This window comes from Eutrigla gurnardus (assembly GCF_963514095.1).
Source record: "Eutrigla gurnardus genome assembly, chromosome: 10".
NCBI classification, from domain to species: Eukaryota; Metazoa; Chordata; class Actinopteri; order Perciformes; family Triglidae; genus Eutrigla; species Eutrigla gurnardus.
Window position 1 is genome coordinate 19,102,222 of NC_139924.1, and position 13,526 is coordinate 19,115,747.

General features: G+C 42.5%; 1 protein-coding gene across 5 annotated transcripts in view; it reads left to right on the plus strand.

Annotated features, from left to right (window-relative positions):
* Positions 1–13,526, plus strand: part of rap1gap2a (RAP1 GTPase activating protein 2a) — a 70,754-nt gene that overhangs the window by 31,336 nt on the left and 25,892 nt on the right. The window contains exon 1 of one of the 5 annotated variants that reach the window (XM_084019846.1): positions 5,719–6,069. The exons of 3 other annotated variants lie outside the window; for them this stretch is intronic. In XM_084019846.1, coding sequence (XP_083875972.1) covers positions 5,942–6,069 — 128 coding nt within the window. In that variant the 5' untranslated portion in view covers positions 5,719–5,941. Of the gene's footprint in view, positions 1–5,718; positions 6,070–13,526 lie in introns of those variants that run through there. One more of the 5 variants, XM_084019847.1, reaches the window with a different exon arrangement.

Sequence of the window (13,526 nt, forward strand, 5' to 3'; positions counted from 1 at the left end):
CGAGTGTGAAGTTGATGTTATGAACGGTTGTGAAGAAGCAAGTAAGATTATCAGGTCGTGATTTTTTTATCTGTGCGTTGTGCACAGATTGGTTTTTGGACTGTTGGATGGAAAAAAAGACACTGACTTGGCTTGGAGACCGAAGAAAATGTATTATCTTGAGAATTGGTGTTCATATGTAAATCATGAATAAAGAAACAAAAGCAACATTACTCAAACGGGAGCAAAAAGGGAATTTGTTGGGGACTATTTTCAGTGGCGTATTAATGCTCATTTAGTGCTCCGGTGAGGATCTGGGGCAGCAGGACGGTTAATGTAGGATTGAAACAAAGTAAAGTACAGCCTGTGGGTTCATTGTAATAAGGGAACATGTCACCCACTGCAACAGGTCGGCTCTTTAATGTGTTTTTAACAGTTTCTGGGCAATAAAAGTGCTCAATGGCACAGAGGACTAAACTACGAGCGCTTTGTCCAGACAGACGTAATTGTTGGATCAATTAATTGTTGTTGTTTTTTTATCCTTCTTTTTAACTACAGTAATGATTTCTTTCTGTATTGCATATAATGGTCTGGCATTCCACGCTGGCACTATAATTCTAATTTTAGTGGCAAGAGCAAACACAAGAGGCCACTACTGACCCGACCGCACACACGCTCTAGAGTGGGAGATTATCCTGAGTGAGACATGAGTAGAACAAAAAGAGGAACTGTTTATGATTATATAAATGACGATGTTGAGTGTTTTATGGATTTACGTTTACCGTAAACTCCTCTTTAAATCACTCGACGCGGCCTATCTGTGCGTGTAAATGTGTGTCATCGTTTTAGCAGCTCTGTAGTTGTTTGGGCTTGGATTCAAATACTGAACAGGCGAAAGGATCTGCATGTACTGTACACAAAGAGGGCAGATAAAAAGGAGGTGTGTTATGAAGTGAGACTAAGTGGCGGAGAGGCGTCGGTGGGAGGATTAGAGTCTAAATTCATCAGTAACCAATTACATATTATCTAAATAGAACATGATCAGGGATAACGTAATCTGTCTGGGTCATCACATTGTGGTTACTTCCCTCCAAAATCCACTGACTGTGCAGAGTTTGTGTTTTCGGTTTTTCGGAGGAGAGCACAAAAATCTAAGAATGATGGAAAATAAAGAGAATGTAGTGTGGTGAAAAGCTTTTAAAGAGGCTCAGTGTGCCTGAAAAAAAATGTGAGAGCCAAAGTAAAAACAGCTTAAGCCAAATCATGATGACATGAAGAGATAAAAGCCAAACAAATTGAGGATTTGATGAATACACGTAGAGCATTTTCATTTACAGAAAAGGTCATTTGGTAAATGAAACCAAGCAGATGTGCCAAAATGAGCCTCAGAGGAACCATGTTTCGAAAAAATACAACCAAAAAGTGTTCACATATTGGAAACTCAATGGAAGACGAAGGATCAAAAACACGATGATGACAAAGCAATCAAAGCAGACAAACAGAAAAACAGTCATGAAACAGTGCTCCATCAAACCGCCATATGTCTGAAATACCAACACGTGTCTACAGCCACGTGTTCGCTCAGTGTGTGGTGTTCTCACTCCCCTCGCCACGGGAAGGACATTTCCTTGTATTTACTTTCACAGCTCATCATTTGATTTATATGACAACTTGACATTTCACAGTTAATCTCTTATTTATGGTATGTTTGCCAATTTCCATTTGAACCTTGCCGTTTCTTCATAAAACACACAACATAAACACTGGACGGAGCTGAATACGTGGAGGTGCACATCTGCAGATTCTCCCACACGTGCACACACACACACACACACACACACACACACACATGAAGGATTGGAAAAGGGGAATTGCATTGGAGAGGAAAGTGGGAAGAGGAGTGTGTGTGTGTGTGTGTGTGTGTGTGTGTGTGTGTGTGTGTGTGTGTGTGTGTGTGTGTGAGCATGTGCGTGCGTGGTTGTGTGTGTGTGTGTTAGTGTGTGTGTTGGGGGATGGAGTAGTTACTCAGCAGCAGTCCTGAAGGTCATTTTCCCCAGCAGGCTGTACGCAGGTGTGTGTGTGTGTGTGTGTGTGTGTGTGTGTGTGTGTGTGTGTGTGTGTGTGTGTGTGTGTGTGTGTGTGTGTGTGTGTGTGTGTGTGTGTGTGTGTGTGTGTGTGTGTGTGTGTCCATCCCGTAACGGAATGAGCTGCAAATAGAGGTGACGTTGTCAGACTGGCATCTGTGTGTTTGGGAGACACTTGAGAAGCTGTGAAGTGACAGGAAAGGCTGCTTGGCACCACTAACATACAAGTGTGCGAGTGTTCATTTGTGTCTGTGTGCGCAATGAAGAGATTTGGAAATCCCTTTCACACAGCCTGTTCAAGGTGGGAACGCTGCAGCGTTGTTACCTGCTGTATAAAAGGTAAGAACAGGGAATGTAGCGGACGGTCTTGTTCTTCCGCTGTTAAGCCTCCAGGTGAGAAGACATTTGGGTGTTGAGCAGCAGACATTTGCAGAGGCGAAATCACGGATGTACGTCATCAAAAAGATACGTCTTCAAATAGACTTCATGTCATCATGAAATAGAAATGTCACACACACCTGTTATCTCATTGGTTGCACTTTGAAAGGTCAGCGGCAGCTGGCAATTTTGAGTGATGCGCAATGCCGCGGGCAGGTACCACCACACAAATGTTCATCAACCATCATCGATTTTCACTTAAACAGCAATTAGAGAGTCTTCGGTTGCCGTACTGTGACGTATTGCCCACTGAAACCGAATATTTGAGCGGTGTGCCGTTACAGGAGGGATTTAAATTCAATCTTTCACTTGATTGGGCAGCTTAAAAGTGGGCAGGTTTATAATGTGGGATACAGAGCTACAGATGACTGCACATCCACACTCCCTAATCACTTGCATTGCAGTTTGATTGATGGATGGATGTCCTATTATTGGTTGAAAGGTTTTAGTAATAGTTTAAAGGCGAATAGATTAATGTTAAAATTACTTGACTTTTAGGTCAACTTCTTCCCCAGAATTGTTGTCATAGAGAAGGCTTTGAAACAAGACTTTCACGCTGGGAAATGAATGAGAGTTTAATTGAACAGTTGCTTGAATAAATAAAATATGAAAAATCAAAATAATTACAACAGGCTGTCTTTTTGGCTTCTTGTCGAACGTATCCGAGGGGAGTTGGAGGATATGTGTGGATTGGGGACTCCTGACCTCACTGTTTCTACAGAAACATGTCACATACTGTTTAAAATTCAAAATGAAAGCAGATGAATGAAGGAATAAGGACCAGCCTTTCATAAATAAATCAGTGAGTTTTTACTGTAAATGCCTGCACCTAACGGACCTCCCACCGCTGGTACACTATGATGAAATACATCATATCTGCTCTGAATGTTTATTCTAAGTCTACTGGAACACCTTTGTGTATCTGGCAGACACAATCTCACACGTGTGTGTGTGTGTGTGTGAGAGAGAGAGAGAGAGAGAGAGGGGGGGGGGGGGGTGTCTTATTGTTCTTACAGCTGATCTCTAGAGACACTTGATAGTCCAGTTGAGCTAGTTTTCTGCCAGGAGTTTGGAAAATGCTCAGGTGGGTTTGAGTGACGCAGCCGTGATCGTAGATTACATCACTCGACATGGAAGGACATTCCACAAAGGGCAGTAACCAACAATCTACAGAGCGTATTCTCGGGTGGGTGCCAAGAGGATATAGCCTTGGGGGTCCTTTGGGCGGATCCTCTGGCAGCTGTCTGGTTGCCATGGCGCTGATCACAAACAGGAAGAGCAATGCGCGAGGAGAGAAATGGGACCTTCCACTTAATTGTCTTGTTTGTTGCTGCCGTTCCCCTATCCTAATCTATTCCCTGGCTGCAGTCGGAAGCATCTCATCTGAGATGTCTTCGTCTCGTGTCTTGGATGATGCATTTCTCTAATCATTCACCGTACAAAGAGTACAAAGAGTCAGAGACACTCCATTTCAGCTATCGAACAACATTATACCCTTCACTATTGTCACTGCTGTCACGTAGACGAGCTTTACCAGATGTGCAACGTGATAAACCGTGTGTTTTTCTGCCGCGTCAGGCTTTTATGCCGCTTGTATAGTTTTATGTCTGTGTCCTTGTCTGTCTACAGAGCTTTATCTTTGTTGTCACTTGATAATGTCAGAAATCGCATTGGCTATTTTTACCTTGAATTGTGTCTTTTTTTTGTTGGGAGTTTTTCATGCTCCAGCGAAATATAATAACTCTTTTCAAACATGAACTCATTAGAGAAATGAGTGAATCAATACAGATTAACCAGACCGTAAAGCTGTTTAATGAGACAGGCGAAAGGTAACAAATCAGAGCTTCACTGCTCTTCCAATAGAGCACAAAGCTGTCAAAAAACACAAGTGGGCACCTCTCACTAATTCCATCTTGTTTTTGTTCATGCTAAAAGCAAATGTGACAAGGCACCAGACAAGCAGGGGAGACTCCATCCTTTATGCTAAGCTAACTCGTTCCCTGGCTGTGACTTCACATCAACAGTGCAGTTCTGCATCAATCCTGTCATCTAACTCAGCAAAAAGGGAATGAGCAAATTTCCCAGAATGTCAGATTATGAATAACCAGCCAGGACCAATGACATCATGAACAAATGAAAGAACAAAAGCTTAAAAAATAGTGCTAACAAATGTGAATTAATGCAGCCATATCTATTCACCCACTCACTCACTCATCAGTTGGTTGGTTTTTCACGTCAAGGACCCCTAAACTGTGACAAATTAGACTATAGACCTCCTACCAAAATGATCATTCTGTGTTACCGGAGAGGTAGATTGGAGAAAAGATGTGGCACCAAGGGATAATGGTGAAAAAAAATGTGTTCTGTCCTTCCCTTTGTGTCTGCTGGCAAAGAGCATGAAAAATATTGTTAAAAATGTAATTTTTCCACGCGGCGTCATTTAATCTCCTTTCATTTTTTTTGAGGTTACATTTCAATTCCGATGTCCTTGGCAACAGCACAGCAGGCAATAGGCTGATAAGCCTGTTTGGATTGAGATTTCACACCGTGGGACTGAGTGCATGTGAGAGGGAGAGAGACAAGACGGGGAGGTGTGCATGCATGTGCCGAGAAATGAAACCATAAAATCAGGCATTGAAAGAACAAGGTCAGGGAGATTAATTTAAAATTATTAGGAAGGTAGAAACAATGGCATGGAGAGATAGAGGGAGGCATAGTAGAGGAAGAGGAGCAGGCGGTGCTTGTACCAGCTCCAGCCAATCAGAATGGAGGAGGGTGGGGCTCAGCAGACAGGAAGGAGGGAGCAGGGCAGCAGCAGACACACAGAGGGAGAAGAAACGGAGCATGTTAGAGAAGCAGGGAGAGGTGGGAAGATAGAGGTAGGTAGACTGAGAGATGCACGGCTACAGTGCGCGTGTCTGTCAGGCTGTCAGTAGTGCAACTCTTCATCCTCTCGCCAGGCAACATGATGCGTTATGGAGCTACGATGCACAGATTCACTGCAGAAGTGGGGAATGCAGATAGAAGTTCACCTTGAGCTTGAGACCACCAGTGCCACTCCGGACCTCTGGGATTACAAGAAATGCTCATTGGTCCCGAGATCAAGATCAACAGAGCTTTCATCAGTTCCGATTACCTGCCAAACCAAAAGTGGCTCCAGAATCTTTATCTTTTGGAGTACTGGTTCATACTAATACCAACACGTCAGGCTCTAAACTGAGGGACTAGCACAACCTGCTTGGTACCTGCTGTGGGAAAAACTTGCTAGCCTGCTCCAAACCAGGCAGCATACAGACCCAAGCTTGTGACATCCACAGCTCACGCTGGAACCCCGCAAAGCCACGGCCAAGCAGGTCCTGCAGCCCAGGGACCCTGGAGCTGGCCTGACCTTGGACCGCCTGTCACCTGAACCTCTCGCGGCACCGGCAGAGCCGCCCAGCATGTCTCAGACCGGCGGACGGATCCACAACAAAAAGGCTGGCATTCGGGCCGCCGTGATCCTGATCGGACTCCTGCACAAGTCCCGCAAGGCCAAGGAGAAGGAGAGAGAGAGAGAGGAGAGTGAAGGGTGGGTGAAGTTTGTCCCGTCATGTTGTCTGATGAGGCAGGCTGGCTGTGTGTCACTGTGTGACTTGGGGACAAACAGAGAGCCTGCAGTGCAGTGTTGAACTGGGCTTGTAAAGAAAACTTTATTGGCTTGTAACGTCTTTGTGCTATTTATGGTTCAATGAATTTGCATCTGCAGTTTTATAATGGGTCCTTTTTATTATGAGTGTGTGTGTGTGTGTGTGTATCAGTGGAAAATACAGATGGGAATGAGAAAGAAAGGTATGGAGGATTGTAGGTGAAAAGAGGTGTGTTCTGAGTGCTTTTGAAGAGCAACAAGGACGGCTGAGAGGACCGAAGCAGAGCGTTGGTGTTAAGAGCCAGGAACATAGAGGAAAAAGAATGAGAAGTGTTGACAGAGAGAGATGCATGGAATGAAAAAGAAAAGGTGTAACGGTCATCCACTCATCTGCTTTTGTCTTGTCTATGTCGGGTTCTTAACAGTTTTTGCTGTATACACTAGCATCAGTGCACTCTTGTTGATGGCTGAATGGAACAGTTTCACTTCTTCAGCACCGGGGGGGCTGTGTGAATACAGGTTTGCAGTGACCAGGCTGAGAGTTCAATAGGTGAACTACAGAGAAAAGAAGAGACGGCCCACAACCCTGCTATAAACCACAGCTGTAATTATAGCATACAAGCAGGCTTTGAAATTAATGCATTATGGACTATGGAGGCTACAATGAAAGCTATGACATCTACTTCTTGATGACTTTCAGGCTGATTTGTTTAAATGCAGGCAGTGTTAAGAAGACTGTTGGAATTACCACTCTGAATGCATATAGCGTCCAGATCGTCTTAGATGAGTGCAGACAATATGATCCCTGGGAATATCCCACCTGGTAACAAACAACGCATGATGTTGGCAGGGTCGAGGCTACCAACAGTTCCTTACACTAAGCCTCCTGGGTAGACCTGTTTTGGCTAAGCCAACATCAACAGCCATGCACGTCGAGTTAAATTGGAATCCGACTGAGACTGAGTTTGTCTATTCAGTGTTATCATGGTGTAGGATACATACTGCGAGGCTTGGGTTTGTTTGTTTTTTTTTGTGTTTTTTTTTCCATGTGTGCGTGTGAACATCTGATATGCTGCACTGTGCTTCTCTGTGCTATATAGCCTGGACCAGAATAGGCTACGTTGAAATAGACTGTAACTCACTTTGCAAATGCTGATAAGTTTATCTGACCTCTGGGTGTTTGTGCGCGCGCACGTGTGTCCGTGTCTGTGTATTATTTAGTTTCAGATAGTGTAAAATTAACCCCTGGAGGCGAGGCTGGATTAGAGAGCACTCAAATCAGGCAACTGCCCCAGACCTCCCGGGGCCCCTAAAAGCTGCAGGTTCATTGTGTGACAGCTGGTTTGCGGTGATTTGATTCTTTGTCAACTGACATGATAAAGACCCGTGATATTACATACTCGTGTTGGTCTGCATACGGAACAAAACTTTTAAAATAATTTTTGTCGATAGTACGCTTACATTGTGTATATTGTGTTTTCAAATGAATTTGTTGACACAGCAAATCTGCAGGTGACTTCTGGCATTCAATACATTTGTGTGGCGACGTGGTTCACAGTGAGTGCTAGGAAAGATGTGGTCAATGGGGCCCCAACACTTTTTTTTAACTCCTTTTTTTGGCCCCAAGGCCCTCTAGTGGATTAATTTAGCCATGGCTGGAGGCCATGCACACAAATACACACCTTTTTTCGCCGTTTATCCCATGTGTGCTGCAGAAATAGCCAGAGGCACTGCTACAACAGAGTACTCTTGCTGTGGCTTACATGCCACCTGTACAATTGCACACAATTTTAACTCCAAGTGCTTTCATGTGCTTGATTGCTTTTTCACTATAAGTCCACGTATTGTGGCAATGTATTTCAGGTCCTTTTAAGCAGGTTTGTTTGTACAATGAATACAAGGAAAAGTGAATTACAGACTGACAACATAATGACAGGGAACACTTTGTATCGACTGCTAGAAAACAAGTGTTAGAAAACCACCTGACTTTGCAGCAGAGAATTTGTGAAAATGTCATTTTCACGCTTTGTCCACATTTTCCCCCGATAAAAACACAGAGGCATGCCATGTAGCTTGTATCTAATATATATTCCTCTCACTCTCTATAGGCTGATAGCCGCACAATGTACTGTATAGATTTACCCTCCATTTAGTTGAACTTCATGAGGTCTTGCTGCTTGTATCTGAATGTTAATATTATGTATCATGTATTAATGCGCACCACAGCTAATTTCTCTCCAGCTGCAGACCTGTTTTGTTTTCTGCTTGTGTGTACGATGTTTGTATAGTTTGTGTAGCTATGCATGAGTTGTCTTTAGGCGGTGCTTATACAACAAAGTACCTCAGTGGTTGTGGTTACATTTCCCTGTCGGTTTGTGGTGGTGTAGTGCAGTCAGGGTCGTGTGTCTGTGTGTTTGTGTTGAAGAGAATGGGGCTTCCCGTTCACACACTGCGTTGGTTCCCCTTTAATGTTACAAAAGTTTCACATCACAATTGAATTGAACTATATGTTCAATACAATGTCAGTCATTTTGAGCAAAAAACGTGCATCTGTTTTGCAAATTGCAATATATAATATGCATTTTTATGACCTTGACACGTTGGTAGACTGCCTCATGTTATGGGGAGATGGACAATGTAATGTAATAGCGCATGAAAACTTCTTGACCTCCACTGTAAATTAGAGGTTTTAGGCTCACAAAAACCACATTAAGTGGTTCACTGTATCAGACTGATTCAGTGAGAGACGAGGAGAGAGAGAAATGTTCAGAGGCTGCTAATCTCGTCTGTAAATTAAGCCTCAGTGCTGGTGACCATATCAGCAGAGGCTGAGCAGATGCTTCATAATAAAAGCCCAGATCAATTCTATTTGCTGAAAGGCTTTACAGGAAAAGGTTGTTGCTGTGTCCATTAACAGCGTGTCAGTGTAGAACGGCACTGCGTTAGTTTCATTAAATAATTACATTTATAAGGATACATGTTGTGTTTTGGTCTTGTACCTCATGCCCTAACTGTGGTTGTGAAAATACATCCACAGTTCAAATCTATCAGGGGTCTTTGGAAATTATGTACCGGTATGTATGTACACATTTGAAATCATCAAAACCTAATCCCAGAGCCTGAGTCATCTGAGGTCTCCTTTTGTGCTCCCTTGATAGCATTTCATCTGCTTGCCAGGGTCATTTCAGTTTGAAGACCTCCAAATCTCTCATGCAGTACTTCATGCCAAACAAAACTATTTGTATGATGTACCTCCATTTTCACATACAGACTGTATTTTAAATACATAAATAAATCGTATTCACTTCCCAGATCACTGTCATATCTAGTAGATACGAGGCTACAGCCATCAGCGAACTACGCTCCTTCTAATGTGGTCTGTCCCTTTAACCAACAGACCAGACACATACAGCAATAAAATGTGCTGATGATTCGGTTGTTAGTCAGCCTACGAGGATGCGGTGGAACAAGATCACCGGCCTGCGGAGGAGGACTCGGTTTCATGGCCTGACGGGTCTTTTATCCTGCTAAACGTTGCGAAAATGAAGGACATTGATTTTAGTTGCTGAAATGACGGTTATCAAAGGAGAGGAAATGGAGCTTGTGGGTAATAACAAATATTTGAAAATTTAAAAAATCAATTGAGGTTTCCAAAAAAAGTAAAGTAGTATAATTTCACCCTGAGGAGAATGAACTCGTAAAATGCTTGTCTGCTTTGATGATGTTTTAAGTATCTTCATCAGAGCTTTTGTTAACTGTTGTCTGACATGGACCTCTTAACACAGAGTGGAAGAACAGGCTTGTTAATGTGACAGGAAACAGTAGTAAGGCTGAGTCAGACCTCCAGGCCTATTTACTACAAGCATTGTCCTACAAAGAGAGTTTGAGCGCTTGCCTTTAGGTCAGTGATAGAAAGGGGTCCTTGTACTGTATGGATGACTGATTTATGACTTTTAATATTAATAGCTGGCCTTTTCCACCACTGAGATATTGCATTTTCCACCTCAAATCTCATATTTTTCTCTCTTGTCGTTGTTTTTAGCCATTTTGCATGCTGTCACGGTTTTTGTGGGGTTGTCCTATTTGTCTGATATATTTTGTTTTTGTGTTTTGAACCCATGCATGCATATTTTATTTCTCTTCGGAGTAGATAGATTGGTTTGATTTTGACAGTTGCAAGTATCTCCACAGTTGCAGTCCCTGTAGGGAAAATCTCATCAAACACTAGTCAGTGGTCAATTACATACATCCCTTTGAGGGTCCTTAATATGGAGACGTTTTGGAGCTTCAGGGTGTAACAGGAGAAATTTAAATGGTCGCAAATTGAGTGCTTTGGGGGAAAAAAAATGTCAATACCTTTCTAACAAGCATGTGTGCTACAAAGCTACCAATTAGAGCCTCACATGTAGCATCCGGGCTCATGGTGTCTTTGTGACTGTGTGATGCAGTCATGTGGTTGTTAAAATGTGTTTGGGCTAAAAAACTGAAACAATGAATTATGCTAGCAGCTGGTCGCAACTAAAAACCATTATCCGCGACACCGCAGCCATCCAGAAGAGGGAAATGGCACAGGCAGCCACACACACACATCTCTGTCGTTTTTACTTCTGTTGTGTGACTGCACATTGAATCAATTTAATGTGTTAGGAAATGGGCAATGTAAAACTGGCAAACATGAAGAACAGATGAACAGCCGGTGGCATTTTGGCTGTAATTGACCAATGGCTTCTGTTGCTACTCCTGTCAAGAAGTGTCTATGAAGACCAAGTTTTTCGGCTGAAATGACGACTGTACATAACTGGCAGTTTCTATCAGCTGTCGCCAGCTAAGGCTGCATGTCATGTTAAAAACCTGGAAATAAACATAGCATTCTTCTTTAATTGCAGTGTAGAGTTAATTAGCCCTGTAAAAAACTTGAGTCTGCTCATGAAATTTCCATTAATTGATCCTATATTTGGCTTATTAGCTGTTATACTTCAACAATCATGTCCGTGGTTGCCTTCATGCTTTATTATCTAAACAATATTATCTAAATTATATATTCAACATGTAAAGCTTGTTTTTTATTTTTCAGTGGAGCAACATTTGGTCTGAGACAGAAAACCTCGTTGGGCAGGGCCGATGTTTTGAAGTGCAGTCCTTTGCTGTTGCTTTTCCTGACCATCTTACACAGTTTTTCCTTGGCGTGTCCCTCCTCCAGCTGTTTAACACTACCACTTTTTATTCCCTGACTCACTTGTATTTCCATTCCCCCTGTTCCTCCCCTCACTTTTCTTTCTCTACACTCAATTACTCCCTCTTTTAAACGCCCACTTGTTCACCTCGTGTGTTTCGCTCCTTTTCGTGATTGGCAGCTGCGGGGGGACCGCGAGTATCGTCTCTCGCAATCACATTTGAACTCGCTCTCCTTGTTGTCTGTTTGTATAAATATGTGCGTTTGTGTGTGACAATCAGCCTCGTCTCCGGGGCGTAATGGATGAGGTGGTATTGTCTCTAACAAATCTCCAGAGACGCACCCAAGACGGCCCTATTTGCCCAGCTCCGCACAGGGGATTGAGAATGCTATTTTTAGCCTGCAGAGATTCATTTATTGTCTCTCTCTCTTTCTTTCCATACCTTGCTCTGCCGCCTTCTCTCTTTCAGCAGCTGACATTCATTCATTCTGCGCCTCTACCTCTCTGTCTCCATGTGTCTCTCGCTCTCTTTGTCTCTCTCACTCTTTTTCCCCAGGACCTTTCTGCTTGTGTGGTTATCAGCTTGTCTGAAGTGGTGGAGTTGGTTGAAAGGAGACGTATTCGATATGATCTGACAGACACTTAACTCTATTTTTCCTTTGACTCAAGCTTCCAGAAAATGAATAGGTTTAGAATACATTTCCTGTGATATGACAGGAAGGCGATGTTAGGTGACCCAAAATGTCAATACATTCTGGTTATTTAATGGTACATTTACTGCTGTGCTATCCAAATAAGGTGCGATTAACTGCATTAAACATAAATGGTTAACGAAGAAAGAAACGCGGCCCAGCACGTGGCCTTTATCAGTGTTGCCCTGCTGCTGGGAAGTGAGTACAAGTAAATGTCTATCAGAGGTCTCTTGGCACCATTTGTGCAGCCGGGGACAAAACAGCACTGACATTTCAAAGGTAAGACAAAAGCTGCCATTCGTAACCTTTTACTGACTTGTGGTGTTTCCATCTGGTCTTTAGAATGCAAATCAAGCAGCGATGATACAGTGTTTGTCAGAGAAGGTGAACGTCTAGCCGGTTTGTGATCATTAAAGTCAATCTCCAAGTCCATGAATTGTCTGCGGTCGGTAGCTGTTAGGTTGAATGTTACAATGAACTATATAAGGTACCAACCTTAAGTATAATTATCTTGTTTTGCGAGGGGAACACAATAACACACACAGACTCTGACAAGCAGAGGGCGAGACCTTAACCTGTGTCGGTCTAGTCTAACACTTGGATTAATTACAGAAATAATTGAGAGGGGAGCGGAGAGGAGAGCGGTATCATGACTTTTTTTCTTTTTTTTTACCAGACTGGCCCAAGTGGGGCACCAACGTTCACAGGACTACTCATGTCTACTGCAATTACTTACATTACAGTGTCTTACATTCCTGGGTTTGACATTTTAATTTCAAAGATAGACCTACCATTCACAAAACAATCAAATGGCACCAGAAACCTTGGTCCAGCCTGCAAATTGAATCAACTGAAACCCGATAACCTTTTGAAATGAAAAACGAAATAGTACTTAAGTGAAAACTGTGTTGTTATGAGTCAGACACAAACACACAAACACACTCACACACTCCTTATGACCATGTGAGTATTGAAGTTGCAGTGTTATATTATATAAACATGGTGTGTAGTACGATATAGAGTTTTATCGTGGATAGTGATAAAAAATATGCAAAAAGTTGATCTTGGTGAATTTCCATTATCTGGATAATAAATACCGTATTGTAAAATCGATCGTAAATATCGTCATGGGTGATTTGAAAAAGCTGTCTGCCTTGCAATCATGATGGAGAAGTGAAAAATAGAGCCGGATTTTTAAAAATACAAGATACAAAATTGTTTTTTTTATTCATACAGGGAGACATTTTGTTTAAAATCACCTTATTTAAGAATATTTTCACAAACCCAAAATCAATTTCCTTTCTTCTTTCTATCAGCAGGAAAGCCAACAAAAAATAATCTTCCTTGTATTTCAGCTCGTCAGCTCTGTAGCTAAAGGACTGATTATGTTTTATAAATGTATGTATTCATTTCCACATGTAGTGATGTCTCCGGAGACATGCTCCCCTCCTCCTCAACACAACCTCGCGACCCGTCTGTCTGTCCCTCTTCCTCTTATTGATAATTAGAGTGTTTCAGGTTGACCAGCTGGACA